The sequence below is a fragment of the Dreissena polymorpha genome, chromosome 12 (genome assembly GCF_020536995.1).
Source record: "Dreissena polymorpha isolate Duluth1 chromosome 12, UMN_Dpol_1.0, whole genome shotgun sequence".
NCBI lineage: Eukaryota > Metazoa > Mollusca > Bivalvia > Myida > Dreissenidae > Dreissena > Dreissena polymorpha.
Window position 1 is genome coordinate 9,757,748 of NC_068366.1, and position 20,595 is coordinate 9,778,342.

A 20,595-nucleotide genomic window follows, 5' to 3' on the forward strand; every position below is an offset into this window, starting at 1 on the left:
GTGTTTGTCAGAAACACAATGCCACCTTCTGTGCCACTTTGAAGCCATATATTTGACATTTGACCTTATTGGATGACCTTGACCTTTCATCACTCAAAATGTGCAGCTCCATGAGATACATATCATTATGCATGCCAAATATCAAGTTGCTATCTTAAGCGACATAGAAGTTATGAGCATTTTTCGTAAAACCTAAACGCGAAACCTAAACGCAAAGTGTAACGGAAGGACAGACGGACCGTCCGATCACTATATGCCCTCCTTTGGGGGCATAAAAATGTTCTAATACACAAGTTTTAAAATGACACATTACAGAGAAGTACAAAAAAGTCTATTAGAGCTCTAAGCATCAAATAAAGATCAATATGTCGCTGAATAACTAAGTTGTGCATTTGATGGAAAATGTGTTGAAGTGTTGACACTAAAATCCTAAAAACAAAGGTTATTTGTATGCAAGAATAATGTTAGTAACACTCAATTAGTAATTGTAAGCCCGGGTATTACTTAAATGTACTTCGGGTACTCTAAGGCATACTAAAGGTACCCCTGGGTACAGAAAATTTATTTTACGGGGTAAATTTCAGCAGTTTTTTTTCACCATTTTGGGAATGGGTCCGGGTCCCTTTGGATTGGGAAAATTTGCGGCGTTTTGACTTCATGTAAAATTGGGAAATTAGTGCTTTTGTTGTTTTGCTAAAAAATACTTCAAAATTGAGCATACAAGTGTTTTCAGTATTATATTTACTAAGGTTGAAGGATGGGAGTTGAACAATAGCTCAAATTTGGGAAAAATACACACTTTTTCCCTTGATTTTGAATGCGGCCTATTAACGGACCCAATTTTTGAATAAAACAAGACTATTGCCAAGCAATATAATTATGTCCCCTACCGGCTCCACCATTGTCAAAAATTCCACCATAGTCAAATTATTATTTTATTTTTTTATTTGTTGCCATAGCAACAAGAATTTTTGACATAAGAACAAAATGAAATGACGTGCATAATGTCCATATTGCCATCTATCCATGTTTCAAGTTTCATGCAAAAATATAAAGAACTTTTAAAGTAATCGCAGGATCCAGAAAACCACCATTTTCAGCAGTATTTCTAGTCTATTTGTTGCCATAGCAACAAGAATTTTGGAACGTAGGAACAAAATGAAATGATGTGCATAATGTTCATATTGCCATCTATCCATGTTTCAAGTTTCATGAAAAAATATTAAGAACTTTTAAAGTTATCGCAGGATCCAGAAAAGTGTGACAGACTCACAGACAGACAGACACACAAAGCGAAAACCATACTTCCCCTCTGGTGAAACTGGTAGGGGACAAAAAAACACTGTTCATTATACTTACGAGTATCCGAGGTATATTTAAGCATTACCCGAGCCGACAATAACGAATGGAGCTTTAGTTACGGTTTAAAAAAACTTGCAATTTTAATCCTAAGAACATTTACACCTAATATCTCTGGCTTATCTTACCCAGGTCAGTGCGTAGCTGAATCTCTGTTGGCGGCTCTGCATCGGAGGGCAGATTGATCAAAGTGTAACATGGCTGCTCTGCCAATGTAGACATTTTGATCCTGCAAATCAGAAATACTCATACATGTATTTTGACGTAAACAAAGTTCATTTGGAGGTACGAACACTGTTTAATTGTGTCCAGAATACAACAAAATAACACTATTATTTGTATGCCTGTGTTTACATTGTTTGTTGCAAATATCCTTTTTTTTTAAATTGATTTTCAACAAACATCTCTATTACAACATGAATACACATATGAAGCAACACAACATTTTGGTCTCTTACATATACTAAAGTATCATATGCATTGACTATGTCTGCACTTATACGTGTCTTATGTATATACTAAGAGAAAAAAAACACACTTTATTTGTTTAGGTATGAACATGGTATTGCTTTACATTGTTACCAGAAAAATATTGTTGAGGCGATGCTATGTTATTTTCTAAAGAGTGAAAAGGAGAGGGGAAAAGCTAGATTTGATAATAAGAGAGTTGTAGCATTGATAAATAAGTTTAAAATAAAATTAAAATACCGTTAATAAAGTGAAAAAATAAATAAATATATATCAAACAAATATCAAAAGGCCCACAATATTTGACATATTTCTCAACATTTGACACAAATAAAGAGAAAAATTTAGCGGTTTAAAAAGAAACAGAAACATCCTATAATGTCGTGGATGTAGGCAAGATTCTTAATGAGTTATTTCAAAGTTGTGCCATTTTCTATTAAGTTGATCAATTTTGCCTTTTTCGAAGGCAATTTGCTTTTATTATATAATTTTCATTCTTAGAGCATTGTTGAAGGTCTCAATATTTGGCTTTTCGGCTTTTGATTTGGTATTGAATATGTAAGATTTCATAAGGATAATTATAAAGTTACTCACTTGATTATGAGTGCCTCCTTTTTTAGTTCCAAAAACAAGATGTGTTTGTGAAACACAATGTCCCCCTATATGATGTTTGACCTTGTGGGATGACCTTGACCTTGACCCTTCACCACTCAAAATGTGCAGCTCCATGAGATACACATGCATTTCAAATATAAAATTGCTATCTTCGATATTGCAGAAGTGACATCACATGAGCAATTTTGACCCATATATTTGACCTTGAAGGATGACCTTGACCTTGACCTTTCACCACTAAAAATGTGCAGCTCCATAAGATACACATGCATGCCAAATATCAAGTTGCTATCTTCAATATTGCAAAAGTATTCATAAAATTAGCGATTTGGGCCACATATATTAGACCTCTGACCTTGAAGGATGACCTTGACCTTTCACCACTCAAAATGTGCAGCTCTATGAGATACACATGCATGCCAAATATCAAATTGCTATCTTCAATATTGCAAAAGTACTCATAAAATGAGCGATTTTGGCCACATATATTTGACATCTGACCTTGAAGGATGACCTTGACCATGACCTTTCACCACTCAAAGTGTGCAGCTCCATGAGATACACATGCATGCCAAATATCAAGTTGCTATCTTGAATATTGAAATACTGCAAAAGTGTACATTAAATGAGCGATTTTAACCCATATATTTGACCTTTGACCTTGAAGGATGACCTTGACCTTGACCTTTCACCACTCAAAATGTGCAGCTCCATGAGATACATATGCATGCCAAATATCAAGTTCCTATCTTCAATATTGCAAAAGTTATTGCAAATGTTAAAGTTGGCGCAAACCAACCAACCACAGACCAACAGACAGGGCAAAAACAATATGTCCCCCACTATAGTAACAATTACATTCAGTTCTATGTGTAATTGTTTTCTATTTAATAACAATGTCAGCTCCTGCCATATGGGTTGTACAGAATTACATTCATATAAAATGTGTATTATTGTTTCCTTACAACTTGCACAAAAAGTGCACAGACTTGAAGATGTTAGATTACATTTTGTCTACTGAATGTACATTGTAATAAGTCATGTAACTGACAGTTTTATACATTTTTACTTTTTTTCCATTTTTGTGTTTATTAAGGTGACATACATCAACTGTTAAAATATTAAGTCAACCTTTTTGGTAAAAATAATGTTTTACCAAATTTTCGAAATTGACATTATGAACACATGTCATTTTCTGAATGTAAAAAGTAGCGTATCTGACATTTTTTTTAATTTTCAGGAGGACCAAAAAACTGTTTTATTAAAAAAATAACATTTTTTTGTTTTCAAATTTTCTGATTAGTATTATAATAACACTTGAAAAACGAAACAAAACTCCAAATTGTTATGTCTTTACTAAAACAATAAAATAATTAAGAAAGGAGCAGTTACCATAATTTCAACACTGAAATATTTTGTATGCAAAAAATAACGTTAGTGTTACTGTATTTCAGAAAATGTTGGAAAATATGCATTCCTGACCAATTCACAAAATGTCAGTTACCCTAGTTATTACATTCAGTAGACGTTATACAAATATGAATTAGTTGGTAGTATGCACTTTAGAATCTTATATTGAAAATTGCGTAAAGTGTTATCTATGGTGGCTTTAAATGGTGTTAAATACCGGTAAGCATGTTTCCAGTCGATACTTTGTTCATAGGGGGGACATTATGTCTTCCCATTTCTTTTCTTGTTTAGTTTTATTTTCTTCTAAGGTTTGTTGTAGATTATATAAATATTTACACCATTTTCTTCTAAGGTTTGTTGTAGATTATATAAATATTTACACTGTTTTTGATTTTTGTACTTTTTCAAGTAATGTGTTATGATTGAAATTGACAAAATCCATTTGAGATAGTTGTTGTTTCTAAGCTATTGGGATACATTTGATTAGTGTGTAATATTTAAGATAATCTGTTGAGGGTATTTCATAAAGGATTTTAAAAGCTTCAAATGTATAATAGGTTTTTGACCTAAAGTCGTATATGTGTTCTAAGAATTGTATACCCTTATTAAACCAGTTTAGGTAGAAGAAGGTATGTTGGTTATTTTTTTCTATCCTCGAGTTATTCCATATAATCGTTTTATTTACATGCCCTTCTTTTTCTTTCGATTTAATCTTGTTCCAAGAGATAATGACATCTCTGAGGAATATATTTTTAAAATTGGAAACAATATGCTTTTCATTAAGTGCAAATTCAAATACAAGATTTCCACCATATTTATTAAGTTCATTCTGAGAGAAATTTTTCCGCTGCCCTTTATTGTTTACGTCTGTTAATCTTTTGACCCAACTGGCCTTATTAGCATGTATTAGAGCAGTAATATCGGTGAGTTTCAGCCCCCCCCCCTGTTCTATTGGTTTAACTAGGGTTGTTCTTTTTATTTTTTCCGGTTTGCAATCCCATACAAACTGGAATATAGATTTATGAATTGTTTGTAATATTTCATGATAAGGGGTTGGGAGTGCTGACAATGTGTACATAATCTTTGGCAGGGCAAAAGTTTTAACCACAGTGACTTTTCCGAGGAGTGTTAATTTTCTGTGTTTTCACTGTTTTAAGCAATTTATTAAGGCTAGTAATTTTGGTTGCAAGTTTTTGTCTATATTGAGGTGTTCATCATTGGTGAAATAAAACCCCAGTGTTTTAGCTTCTTCAGAGGTCCATGAAAAATATTTGTTAAATATAATTTGTGTGTTTTTAAGTGAACCAACGCGCATAACGATGGATTTTTGTGTATTTAGTTTGAGTCCAGAAACTTCACTGAAGTCTTGAATAGTACATGTATTTATCAATATGAAAACGAATTAAGCGTTCGATCCATCTGTCATATAAGTTGTATCACATGCGAAAAATGTTTGTTTTATTTCTTGTTCTTTTATTTTCATTCCTTTGATGTCTTCGTTGTTTTCAATAAAGTTGGACAATATTTCTATGCTTAATACAAAAAGTGTTGTTGATAATGGACAGCCTTGTTTTACGCCCCTTTGAATAGGGATAGGCTCAGATAAATGTTCGTTATTAATAATTATGGTACTTGTGTAAGTATAAAATAATTTAATCCATTGTATGAGTTCAGTTCCAAAATTAAATTGTTTGAGACTTTTAAACATGAAGTCGTGATCTAAACTATCGAATGCTTTTTTATAATCGACAAAGAAAAGAAATCCTGGCTTATTATTGTTATTCAGATAATGAATGGTTTCAAAAATTGTGCGTACGTTCTTGCCAATGAATCTACCTTTTATAAATCCTGTTTGTCTTGGCTCAACAACAGACAGAATAACATTTTTAATCCTGTTTGCGATTGTTTTGGTCGCTATTTTATAGTCAACATTTAATAAACTTAATGGTCTCCAATTATCCAGTGTATCTAGATTTTTTCCTGGTTTTGGAATAAGTGTAAGAATACTTTGTTTTTGAAGTTGGGTTAATTGTCCATTAACAAATGATTGGTTAATTGAATTAATATAATGTGTTTTAATAACTTCCCAAAATACCTTGTAAAATTCTGCGGATAAACCGTCTGAACTTTTATTATTATCCATCTCTTTTAAAGCATTTTAACATTCATATTCTGTGAGTAAGCCTTTGCATGATTGTTTCTCATTTTCTGCCAGTCTTTTTATATTTAAGTTTAAAAAATGTGAATTATTAAGAGTATTCGTGTCAATAGCTTTTTTATTGCTATAAAGGTTTAAGTAAAACAAATTTTTAAAGTAAAATTCATTAAAATTCATTTTAATTATTAAATACTTACCTGTTATCTCTAGCTAATCCTTTTCCAGGGAGTTAATTATCCGGAAAACTTTAAGCGCTGGGAATCATCCACATCTAATAAAGAAAACCAAGTCAGGATAAACATAGTACAATGTAACCTAACCGGAAATCAAGAACAACAACTCATCTTTCCTTTACAAAAACATAAAATGTCGATGAGCGGGGTGGGAGGTGGGACTTACCTTATAACAGGTAAGTATTTAATAATTAAAATGAATTTTACTTTAAAAATTTGTTTTAATATCATAAATACATACCTGTTATCTCTAGCTGATTTTGCAGCTGCGGCGGGAAGGTTCGCATATTTTTTCCCATCACAGCAGAACCCATTTTTAGGGTTTTCAGCCAGAGATAGTAGACAATGTCCTCAGATTATCTTCGTTAGTACCATATTGTATGTACTTAATTCTCGGATGGCCTAGAGTACTTACGCCATAGAAGAAATTACAGTTTGAGCCACAACAAGAGGACCCTACACACACTGTAACTCCAATATAACGCGGATGACGGGGTCCAAGCCACGCAACAGCGTTATAAACGGACAGCGTTATAAGTTTTGAGCTTATTTATTTAAGAGGGCTATAAAAACAGGTATAGTATAGCCTATAATATAGGTCCTGTGTTTTGTCATGCTGTGTTGTCATCCGCAAATACATGCATATAAACCGAATCGAACGATAACAGTATACATACCGCTTTTCTAATGTGCACATTTATCTGATAATCCAATATAATTACAACATCACTTACGAAAAAATAATGTTAAACATTTATGACAAGAAATATGTTTACGAATTTCGTAAACAAATTCATATGCCTACGCCATTTTTCAGAAAAATTAGTACAGTGCATTATGGCACACAGCTTTCATTGGACAAGCGAATTTAAATTTAGATTGAATGCAATACGATACATGTACAAAGAAATATTTTATTGCGTCATACGCAGCATGTAAAAAACGTGCTTTCCATGGACTTTCTGATAACGGGCACAAATTTAAGTGCATCTCTGTTAACCATTACACTGCGTTAGTATGTAAATAAAACACAGGATTTTTAAATTTCTTTTTCATAAACGTACTGAAACATTAAACACACACACAGATATTTTTATTTATCAAGCATGTGTAGCATATAATAAACGATAACACACTTACACAAGCATAGTTTATACAATGAAATACAATACACAATAAATACAAAACATAAATAGGTAATCGTTTTAAAAAACTTTAATTTGATAATTATTCCGCTTGCACTTGCCTTATTGAAATTAGCGCACTGAACCGCTCTGATAGGGAATACATGTAATAAACACGGACTCGCGAGTTTTCACACCTTTATTGACATTACACAACAGATTAACACCAATTAGCTATCGAGTGTCGTTTAACCTCTAATCAATTAAAATCAGTTAAACGGACGGATAAAACAATCAAGCTGTGATCGCCGGCTTCTTTGAATTTTCTGAAAATACATGAAGTTGCATAACAAGGATTTGAATCAGAAATGGAAGGTTGGAGAAAAAACGGGATCCAAGGACCCCCCGCAATATATTGGACACAGCGTAATAACGGACCGCACTATATTGGAGTTACAGTGTATACAAATTGTCTTGTTGGCACTCAAGAGAACGAAGATAAAAAGAGGAGAAGGTGGTAGGATTCCTCCAGAAAGCAGCTTGAAGCACTTCAGACAGTGGGGTATAATTAATATAAGCCCCTGAAGCCGAAAGAGCTCTTAATTCATGCGGTCTTATCTTAAACAGGGATAAATCACTGGATGAAAGAGAAGAATAAGCCTTCTTAATTGTCGAGGCTATCCAACAGGAAATAGAAGCCGCAGACACATCGCCCCCCTCCCCTTTTAATGGAATGAAAAGTCTTTTACGAGAACCTCGAATAAACTTTACTCTCTTAAGGTAGAACTTCAAAGCCCTTACCGGGCAAAATAGTCGATCATCATCTTCATGTCCACAAGTTCTAGAAAGACTTGGAACTTTGAAGGGTTTGGAAGCCATAGAGGGAAGTTGATTTTAAGCAAGAAATCCTGGCTGACATAATAAAGTAACAGATCCATCGACAGCATCAAAACGAAGATGGTTATCTCCTATAGAAAGAGCATGAATTTCACTTCTCCGTTTGGACGAAGCCATAGTAAGAAGAAAAACTGTCTTCCAGGTTAGGAACTGTAAAGAAGCCTGATCAAGAGGTTCATAGGAAGCCTTAGTAAGCGAACCAAGCACACAAGCTAAATCCCATTTAGGAGCCAGTGTTCGAGATACAGGATGTTTAAGTTCCATAGCTTTAATCAGTTCCGAAATTGCTGGATCAGCACAGATTTGTGATGACTTAGTAAAAGCCAATGTATGCGAAATCATAGATCTGTATCCTTTGATAGAGCTAAGAGAAAGTTTCTTATCATCAAAAAGATAGATGAGAAAATCCGCTATGCGTCTAGCAGAGGGATTGAGGGGATCAATTTTCCCTCGAATACACCAATTAGAGAAGAGTTTCCAGCGAGCATCATAGACTGCTCTGGTGGATTTTCTCCTTGCAGAAGCAACGAGGGTTGAAGCCCTGACAGAAAAACGTTTCTTCTGCAGAGATTGCCTGATAACGGCCAGCCGTGTAAGTGGAACATTACTGGATCCGCATGTAGTTTGCCGCTTTGAGATAGAAAATCTGACCTGTGAGGAAGTTTCCTGGGATAATCGTACAGGAGACTGAGTAGATCGTTGAACCAAAATCTCCTGGGCCACCAAGGGGCAATCAGGAGTATCGGGCATGAGCTCACCCTGATTTTCGCCAATATTTGGGGAATAAGAATGGGTGGGGGATAGGCGTAAGCTTCCAGTTGGTCCCAAGCGAAAGAAAGCGTGTCTATTGCCCACGCTGCTGGATCGTAAACTGGACTCCAAACAGAGGTAGTCTGTAGTTGTGTCTGGTCGCAAATAGATCGACCAGGGGATAACCGAACTTGAAAAAGATCTGGTTGGTCATTTCTTGATGAAGTGTCCATTCCGATGGAAGTATCTGGTGTTTGCGAGACAACCCATCCGTCAGGGCGTTGAGGCGACCTGGTATGTATTTGGCCAGAATATAAATGTTGAGTGTTTTGCAAAAAAACAAGTAATTTCCTGGTGTCAAGATAAAGGGATTGCAAATGTGTTCCCCCCTGTGCCTGGATGTAAGCCATCACCGATGTGTTGACTGTTGACACCATCACACAAGAGTCTCGAAGATGTGACTGGAAAGGAGATACAGCTAGAAATACTGCTCGCATTTCTAGATTGTTGATATGAAGGCGAGATTCCTGATGAGACCACAACCCTGAAACTATTAGACTGAGAGGTTCCAGGTGAGCACCCCATCCTTCCTTGCTCGCATCCGTGATTAGATGTAATGACTGTGGCTGAGGAAGAAGTGGTACTCCTGCTAAGAGAGTCTCCTCGTCTACCCACCACTAAAGATGAGACACTAGAGAAGGATGGATTGGAAACTGTTTTAACAGATTGCCCGGAGACTATTTCCAACAAGCTGAGAGATAATGCTGAAGAGGACGTAGAAATAGACGTCCCAACTGCACAAAGTCTGCTACTGAGCTCAGGATACCGTTGAGAGAGAGAAACTCTTGAGCTGTTATATGAGATTGGGACAAAACCCAGTTGACCTTTACCAGAAGATCTGATATACGTTGACATGATGCTCTGACCCGATTGATATGTGTCAAGAAATTCATTCCCACGAAAGTGAAGTCCTGAGAAGGAATGAGGTCTGATTTGTCTGCATTGAGAAGGAGTCCTAAAGAGAGGAGTTCCTTCCAAGAGAATTCTAGGTTGGTCAGAAGTAAATGACGATCAAATTGATGTAAGAGCCAGTCGTCAAAATACTGAAGAAGAACAATCCCGTGAACTCGGAGGTGAGCTCTGACTGCAGCCATTAGTTTGGTAAAAACTAGGGATGGCAACGAATACCGATTTCGGTATTCGAATATTTGGTCACCCTTTCGAACGAATATTCGGATATTCGGTCAACATCTGTTGAAAAAAAGTCAACTTTGTTTACCGTACCATTACTCCATGAATTCTACTTTCGTTTTTACCAGAAGTTCACCGGAAGTGACTAAATACTCATAAGAGGTTGAGTAAATTATTTTCTAAAAGCTTTTTTGATTAGACAACGTGATTATAACCATACGATCTGTTTTGTTTTTCACACCAAGTCGGCTCTTTCTTTACTCATTTAATCTTTGATCATTTTAAATGTAATTCGATATATTAGATCAAGACGGGTCGGTGTTTTAATTGCCATATGGTCTTATTTGTTTTTTACACAAAGTTGGCTTTCCCTTTACTTATTTAATCTTTGATAATTTTAAATGTAATTCGAGTCATTGGATCAAGTGCAGGTCGGTGTTTTGATTGCCGACGCAATGTGCACCTATCATAATTTTGACACAAAGTGTCTGGCTTTAAGCGGGATTTATGACCGGTATACTGTCATCACCATAGCAACGCATCATCGCGCCTACCGGAATAAACATTATGACACGAGGAACAACTTTTTTGACAATGTTTGAAGCAAATTTTACGAATACAAAGTCTTTGAAATAATACTCGATTATTTATTTTTTCTTCCGAATATTCGATTCGGAAAACAGTATATTCGGATATTTGGGTATTCGTTAACATCCCTAGTAAAAACTCGTGTGGCGGTCGCCAAACCAAATGGCATGGCCCGGAACTGGTAGACTTGGCCATGAAAGGCGAATCGAAGACTCTCAATGTATAAACGGATAACTTTTATATTGTATGCAAAAAGATTAAAATTCATTGAATATTTACGTAGTTGTAATTATATGTCCATCAAATTCATGAAAACTCAAAATTAAGACCACCTCGCTATTAAGACCACTTTTGAAAAGTCCTCTCTATTAAGACCACTTTTGAAAAGTCCCACAAGTGGTCTTAATAGCGAGTTTTCACTGTACTTCCGGAAGTTGGGATGTATAGGAACATGGAAGTACGCATCTTCCAGATCCAAAGACACCCCCCAGTGCAGGGGTTTGATGGAGTTCTGTATGAAGGAAGGAGTGTCCAGTTTAAAAGTTGGTTTGAGAAGGTACATGTTGAACACTTTTAAATCTATTACTGGTCTCCAGGAACCATTTTTCTTTTGAACAAGAAAAAGACGACTGTAGAATCCTGGATAATAAGGATCATGAACCCTTTCTACCGCATGTTTTTCCAAGAGCCCGAGAATGGACTGTGGAATACGTGGATGCTGAGATACCAGTTCTATCAGAACGCGAGAAAGTGAAGGCCTTTTTTCGAATTGAAAAGTCAGGCCTTTTGTAACCAGAGAATGAACCCATGCGTCCGAAGCTAATTTGAAGCCATCGGTTTGAAAAGTGGAAAAGTCTGGCCCCGACTGGTATTTCCGGCATCGGAGGTTGTGGAGGTAGAAAGGGTAGGGACCTAGGGCTGATAAGGAGGAGGTACGCCCTTGCCAGCAGAAGGTTTGAAATTTCTCTGATTAGGCTTGGGTTTGTTCTTTTTCCCAGAATCTCTACCAGAAAACTTCTTAGAACAAGATGTGTTTGTGAAACACTATGTCCCCGTATATGACATTTGACCTTGAAGGATGACCTTGACCCTTCACCACTCAAAATGTGCAGCTCCATGAGATACACATGCATGTCAAATATAAAATTGCTAGCTTCAATATTGCAGAAGTGACATTACATGAGCAATTTTGACCCATATATTTGACCTTGAAGGATGACCTTGACCTTGACCTTTCACCACTCAAAATGTGCGGCTCCATGAGATACACATGCATGCCAAATATCAAGTTGCTATCTTCAATATTGCAAAAGTTCTCATAAAATGAGCGATTTCGGCCACATATATTTGACCTCTGACCTTGAAGGATGACCTTGACCTTTCACCACTCAAAATGTGCAGCTCCATGAGATACACATGCATGCCAAATATCAAGTTGCTATCTTGAATATTGAAATATTGCAAAAGTGTATATTAAATGAGCGATTTTGACCCATATATTTGACCTTTGACCTTGAAGGATGACCTTGACCTTTAACCCCTCAAAATGTGCAGCTCCATGAGATACATATGCATGCCAAATATCAAGTTGCTATCTTCAATATTGCAAAAGTTATTGCAAATCTTAAAGTTGGCGCAAACCAACAGACCAACCAACCAACAGACAGGGCAAAAACAAGATGTCCCCCACTACTATAGTGGGGGACATAAAAAGAAGGTCTGTTATAGAAAGAAGGCCTGTTAGGACCCAACCGTAGATGAACAGCAGGTCTTTTAGAGAAAAGATTGTTTCTCTTAGACTTCTTGGTTGCTGGAACTGCTGGTGGCCTAGAAGAAGGCTGCTTAAAGGCTTCTTGGCGTTGTCCAGAATTGTTTCTAGCTAAAGAAGCATGAAGTTGGTCATCCTTGTCAGCTGTGATTGCTTCTTGTATCCTTCCACCAAAAAGGAAACCTGATGTGAGAGGAGCCGTTCTGAGCGAGTTCATACCTGGTTCTAAGAGAAAATCTTTAGGTAAAGATGAAAGGATAAGATCTCTACGAATCCTTAACATCTCAGATATTGAAGAAGCAGCATTATGTGAAAGGGATAATGCTGTTCGTGAATTGGTGGATCAATAAATCCCGAAGTTTTTCCGGAACAGAATCAGACCAATCACAAACCAAGTGTAACAAGGTTGCTAGCATTAAGTCTACCTGGTTGGATAGACCAAAAGATCTTCGCTCTCTACTTTCGCAATGTTCTATCATGGAAAAAGGGACAGACACTGAAGTAGATGAACTAGGCATCGTAAGCAAAAGCTTATTGATGTCTGGATCCTGCGATGGTAATTTAGAAAAATCTAAACCGGAAGTCGGATCGGTTACTGGTGGTTTGTAGTTACGTCCCTGAAGTTTAGTCTCCGCAAAATCCTTCGGTACTTTCCACATATCTCCTCGTTTAGGAATCGTTTTATTCACTGATTCCAACGATTGAAAAACAGATAAGACAGTAGTATCAATCGGAATGCGCGTATCCAAGCGAGAACGCGCCTTAGTAACCATGGTGGGATCAAACGTACGAACGAGTTGTTCAGTGATCGAGATCGTCGCATTAGAAGAAGTCTCCACAGGTCGTGGACACAACTCTTCACCCAGAGTCTGGAATATCAGCTCGTAAATTTGATTACTGGAAGCCAAAAATTTATCCGTATCAATGTCCGCATCCGATTCAGCTTCACTCTCTACAGGAACAGAGGTGTGTAGAGAAACAGCAGGAACAGGAATGAAACTGTCTTGTGCCAGATTGTCTGGTAAAGATGAATTACCATCCACGACGTCAGAAATTTGATAATGCTTATCAGTATTGACCGGTACAAAATGACCAGACGCATTCTGTACCCATAGAACATCAGGATTCGAATGGATAGCATTAGGGGCTACACAACTAGATACGGTCGAAGACACCCGTGGTGCTGATAATGTCGCAGTAGTTGTTAGCTGCGCTCCTGAAGTTCCAACATGTGTGGCTGTCAACATGGGAGCCGACTCATGTGGTGAGGAAACATGTGATTCCATAAAGGAATAAGACGGTGATCGACTATCCGAATGGTAGGTGTCTACGTGAGGTTTGTGGACGTCCTCGTTTCCTGCAATGTCGCAATCTGAATCGGCTGCGATGTCCAGATGTAGATCGGCTGCGATGAGACCGGAATCTTCTGGAATAGCATCTCCGTTAACGATGACGTGATTGCTTACGCGTGTAGCGGCGATAAGAATCACTCGACGAAGATGAGCGTGTCCCATGTCTACTCCTTGATGACGAAGATTCATTCGTCGATGACTAGTAGGAAGAAGAGTCATCCGATGATGAAGATCGATGCCTTCTTCTGACTGTTGACCGGTGACCGGACCGGACTGGACCAGACCGGTGAAGGTGACCGGACCAGTGACTGGACTGGACCTGACTGGTGACCGGCCGGTCATATCATGACCGGACCAGACCGGTGACCGGCCGGTCATATCATGACCGGTTACGTCACCGGCCAAAGACCGTAGAATGGCGGCTGCCATTTGGTCAGACATTAATCCATCCTTAGGTCCACGATCAATGTCGCTGGTATGTATGGTGGGAGTCATACGGTCAGATGACGACCGACAGACACCACCATCGTGCCCAGTATCCGGTGACTGAAATGTCAGCTGGTCATCCGTGACCAGTGAAGTCACTGGATCATCAACGTCTGTTAGAGGTTCGTGGCGTTTGCGGCTGATCGACGTCCGACGGCGACCAGCTTGTTTCCATGTGTCGTAAGACCATAAATCGCACACCTCACATTTTTTAAGCAGAGTACAACCGGTACATGCCAGGCAAGTGTCGTGAGAATCCCACCTTGCCTTGACGTGACCACACAAACCTCTCTTTTGTAAGTTCATTTCTGAAAACAAATGAAACAGAAAGATCCTACAACAGACAAAACCAATTGTTAAATTTAAACCACAATGTAAATAAACAAACGCTTTACAAATGCCCTCAATAATTTATTGAGGAAAAAGGCACGGAGTCCTCGTGGATTACCTATAGAAGGAAATGGAACGAAAACCTTGTGGTGCACAAGCTCATGTACATGATGAGCACTATAAACAAAGATACCCAGCAAAAGCAGAATTATAACAAAAACTGCAACAAGGGACAAAATTGTCACAAAACCAGGTTTTCGTTGTGAAAAAAAATCTGATAAAGGGAGAAAATTCAAACTGAACTTTTGAAATGACCAAAAAAAATTAACCCCCTTTGTAATTTTTTTTTTTTAAAATCTATTATTAGTCGTGGCGACCTTGACATTGGAGATATTGACGTGATTCTTTCGTGGGACACACCGTCCCATGATGGTGAACAAATGTGCCAAATGATTTTAAAATCTCACAATGAATGACATAGTTATGGCCAGGACAAGCTCATTTATGGCCATTTTTGACCTTTGAACTCAAAGTGTGACCTTGACCTTGGAGATATCGACGTAATTATTTCGCGCGACACACCGTCCAATGATGGTGAACAAATGTGCCAAATGATTTTAAAATCTGACGATGAACGACATAGTTATGGCTCTGACAAGCTCATTTATGGCCATTTTTTACCTTTGAACTCAAAGTGTGACCTTGACCTTGGAGATATCGACGTAATTATTTCGCGCGACACACCGTCCAATGATGGTGAACAAATGTGCCAAATGATTTTAAAATCTGACAATGAACGACATAGTTATGGCCCGGACAAGCTTATTCCGCCAGCCCGCCAGCCAGCCCGCCAGCCCGCCCGCATTCGCCAATCTAATAACCAATTTTTTCCTTCGGAAAACCTGGTTAATAAAAAGTATAAAAAAGTAAACCGAATAATATGCAGAAAAGATAAATAAAATTTATCCTTCAATAAACACGATTAAAAGAACCAAAAAGTCCTGAGCCAAAATAGGCGTGCACTCGTGGTTGTCCGGAAAGGAAAGATGAGTTGTTGTTCTTGATTTCCGGTTAGGTTACATTGTACTATGTTTAACCTGACTTGGTTTTCTTTATTAGAGGTGGATGATTCCCGGCGCTTAAAGTTTTCCGGATAATTAACTCCCTGGAAAGGGATTAGCTAGAGATAACAGGTATGTATTTATGATATTAAAAGCTTCTTTGTTCATTCATTATAGTCTTAATGTCTGAGACTTCAATGTTATTTATTTTTAACTTGTGAATGGTTTTACTTTCGTAATGTCTTTTTTCAAGATTTGCAAAGTATTTGGTATTTTTTTCATTATGTTCAATGTGTTTGGCTCTTGCTCTTACTAACATGCCAAATGATTCTATAAATCTGACAATGAACGACATAGTTATGGCCCACACAAGCTTGTTCCGCCCGCCCGCCAGCCAGCCCGCCCGCATTCACCAATCTAATAACCAGTTTTTTCCTTCGGAAAACCTGGTTAAAAACCACAAACATTCAACTAAGTTAAACAGATGTGATCCGTAATTATTTAAGTTCCCTAAATGTGATAAAGCGCCATTTAAAATATAATTATACACATGTATTTAAAATAAGCACATGAATGCTTATGGGAATCAAAACAGAAGCGTTAACATTGCGGAAGAAAAACAAATATTTAACTAAGTTAACAGATATGATCTTTTATTATTTAAGTTCCCTCAATGTGCTAAAGCGCCATTTTAAAATATACAATGTTTTATAATATCAACCTAGATTTTGATCCTGTGTATATAAAAACAGCTATTGTATGTACATGTAAATACTGTCAAATATACCAACAACATAGGTATGTTGTTAATAATAAGGTAGTTATTAATATGTGTACAAAAACATCAACACATTACAAATACAGGCAATTAGCACATGAATACATGTGAAAGTCACATAAAATGTACACTGTTTTCTAATAACCAACTGGATTTTGATTCTTGTATACATAAAAGCAGCTATTGTATGTACATGTAAATACTGTCAAATATACTTACAACCCAGTTGTACCAAAGTATAGTTAAAATAAACAATAATTTATCATTTTATCCTTTATATTGTTTAACCAACAGCTGATGATTGTGTATCAGCACATTATGTTAACTCACACTAACAACACCACTATGTTCTTACATTAACTGTATTAAAGCTGCTTAGCTGTTGAGTTCCATTTTTTATTTCTATAAACATTTTGTTTAAACAGTGTTATTGTAGCTTATTTTAACATATATGACATAAATTATATGATATATTATTAACAGATTTAACATGTTTTCAAACATGTGTCAAATATATTTGTTACCTATCCGGCGCAATTAATATGAACATGTGTACATCATATTATACTGCTAAGACGTGCTAGTGTAATATACTATTTATTATACAAGTTTAGGTATAGACGTTTCATACTGTATCAGTTTATTTTGTTTTCTACTAAATCAATCTGTTCATGTACATGTATGACAAAATAGAGTAATAGGGCAAAATATGATACAGTTTTTATCATCTACAGTTTTTATTAGCATAGGTGCGTTATCGGTTGCCCATTATGAAGCCTTACCTGATCAAAAATCAGACGAAATATCTATTTAATTTAGTGTATGGTCATTCTTACAATTTTTTTTTGGAAAAGTTTTTCTAACGTTTTCTTCCAAGAATATTGCTGACACCGTTTTTAGTGAATTTTTCTAAGACCGTTTTATGTCAAAAAATCTTCTTATAACCTAAAACAAATTTCGTTCGTAAAACAATTCTATCTACACTATAAATCTCAATCTCCTACGCAGTGGCCTCCCTTATACTAGAAGTTACTGACCGGGCGAAGCAAGGGAAGTAACTGCTGTGAGGAGTTTCTATAAAAATCTGCATTCAGAAATCTGTATTCAGAACTCAATCTGTTGTGCACGTCTGCATCTAACGCTTACCACAAGTTTTACGACAAATTCTTGACGCAGACGAATAGGGTAGCGTCTATTTTCATTTGTGAAAAGAATAGTTCGATTCCAGGGTTTTTTTTACTAAGAAAGTGACGCCAATATTCGGCGTCTTCCCCTACCAGAATTTTTTCCCTAAAAATACCATTTCCCCTCCAAAAATATAATTTTTCACCAAAATATAATATTTTACCCTCAAAGAAATGTTTTTTTTTCTTTTGGGAAGTCGACACTTATCAAATTTGTACCATGTACAACGATCTCGCTCTCTCTCTCTCTTTCTATCCCGACGAACACTCAAATCTGGGAATCCCAGTGATTCTATAAATAGCTCTTAAATTACGTCATGGAAACCGGGCAACTAATCGTATTAATCATGTGACTATTTTACTGGATTCCGGTCTTGCGCGAGAAGGGTGTTTCGTCAATTAATTACCGGAAACCAGTCGAATTTTCATCCGGGTTATGTGAAAGCCAAGATATAAACGTTAAAACAGAAAAAAGTCTCACAATTGGCGTTCATGCACGAACAAAATAAAACGTTCGGACTCGGAAAATATTAATTGCGTTGACGCATTTTTTAAGAATGAATCATCAAAAACCGTTGAAACCCAGCAGGATTCAGAGGTACATGTAATCAACATCGATTAATACTGTCGGATTATTGTGAAAGTGAAAGTAGACAATCGGCAGCTGCAGCACCTTTCCCTTCCAATATTGTAGCAGATCTAGATTGTGAACCCATTCATCATGAAATTGAAATCATAATAATGACATCGTTCCCCGGCCCCAGTTGAAAACATTTCCCATTATTAGATCTACACCTGCAACTTTATTAAGGACTTTGACTTTAATATCATACTTGTTCATGTGTTAAACAACAAAAAGGTCAGAGACATGCCTCTTTTTCTAAAAAAAAAACCTGAAGTCTGTAGGTGAGTTATAGACATTGAAATGAACAGTTTTTATTTTTTCCCCAAATATGTCTCTTTCGCACTCGATTTTCCCCTTTTACCCAGCGTCTTCCCCTTTTTCTAAAAAAAGCCCCTGGATCATTCAGATCTGTCCGTGCTTAAATTTTGAAAGGCTTGGGTAATTATTTTTCATAAGCGTTTCAAACACTGATGTAAATGGAAAGATTATCTATTTAAATAGTCGGTAATTGTTTGAAATTATTGATTTGAGAAATTCGCGGATGGCGATATCGAACTACATTATACCACGTGACGCCATTCTTCCCTGTATCTTGCACCTATGCTTTTAACGCCATCGGCGCTCTCGTCATGTATTAATGATCACTTTAATGTAAGGAAATCTTATATCTAATAAGAGATCCTATCAAGGATAGTGGTAAATAATGTTTTGTTGTAATTATCCCTTACCACCGAAAGCAAAAGAAAAGGGATTAAATCACAAGTTTTACAATGTTTATAGCCACAGTTGAGTGGCCACTAATCCTTCGTGTGTACAACTGCTCCTGGATTTAGGACAGGGCCCGTATTCACCAAACAATTCTTAGACTTAAGTCTAAGAATAAAGAAAATTCCTTAAATTAGAATATTCAATAATTTCTTTAACTTTGAGTCAAACGTGGTATTAACCACCTCTATCTACATCATTATTCTTGTCAAACATTGTGTTAATGACATTATCATCAGTGGGGGTCTGTATATATTCAAACCCTGGACATATTTTTCTTGGTTCTAAGTCTATTCTTTCTTCTTAAGTCTAAGAATGGGTTGGTGAATACAGGCCCTGGTATCTGTAATTGTACCTCAGTGTTCATGTTTGTATACTTCTCAAAATCAGTTAGGCTGCACACAATCACTGGTGCGACTACTTATATTGTAAATAACTATAGTTTTCAGGTCTGCTGGGTTATTGCTTTATCACAGTATTTATGAATGAATAGTGTGTTTTCCTGATCTATAAAAAACAAACAAAAAACTGCACAAAAAACACCTGTTCTGCTCATGATATCTATTTTTGAGGCCATGGTAGGTTCAGCCATTCGTCATATTGCTTGTATAAGACTCTGTGTATGTTGCCATCTCGGTTTTTATAAAAGATTTTTCCACTTCTACTCCAGACTGACTCTACAGTGTCTCTTTTCTTTAATCGCACAGAGTTGAAGACATCTTGGTTTAATGGGGTAAGGTGTTCACTAGGGTATATTTTACCCTGTTTTAACTGCCTGCTCATTTTCATGATCTGGATCTTTTTGTTTCTTGATACGAATTTTATTACTACCGGTCTGCATTTTCAATTTTCAAAACGCCCTAGCCTATGACCATAATCAATATCAGTTTTGCTTAGTTGTATACCAGTGTGCCTTTTAACCCTTACAGTGCGGGAACCGAGTTGTGAAGGCCTTTGCAAACAGTTTGGATCCAGATGAGACACCACAGAACGTGGCGTCTCATCTGGATCCAAACTGTTTGCTATTCTGATAGTATTCTTTGAAAAAAAATCGAAAAAAATGCTAATTTAAGAAATTCAGCAGACGACATTTTAGCAGACGACAAATTTCCCAGCATGCAAAGGGTTAACAACGTCCGCCACAAGCTTCATAGTGTTTTCAGGTGTTTCAGTTTTATCCATATCTTGCAAACCATGAAAGACCACGTTGTTAATTCTGGTATATTGTTCTAGCTTATTTAATGCTTCTTTGTTTTCATACTTTTATTTAATCAATGTTTCCCTGTTCATCACTTTTTCTGCATTTAACTCAGCATGCAATTTGTCTATCTCTTTCTTCAAATTCTTATTCTCGCTTTCTCTATCAAACAGCTTTGATTCCAATAACGCGATTCTATGGAGAAGACTGTTTTTCATTTGCCCAACAATTTTTTCAATCATGTTTTCAAGACAG

General features: G+C 36.7%; 1 protein-coding gene across 1 annotated transcript in view; it reads right to left on the reverse strand.

The window, feature by feature from the left end:
* The window catches only part of LOC127852203 (coatomer subunit beta-like), a 47,763-nt gene that overhangs the window by 24,986 nt on the left and 2,182 nt on the right, over nt 1–20,595 (reverse strand). Inside the window, exon 2 of the mRNA XM_052386077.1 lies at nt 1,488–1,588. Coding sequence (XP_052242037.1) covers nt 1,488–1,581 — 94 coding nt within the window. The 5' untranslated portion in view covers nt 1,582–1,588. The remainder of the gene's footprint in view (nt 1–1,487; nt 1,589–20,595) is intronic.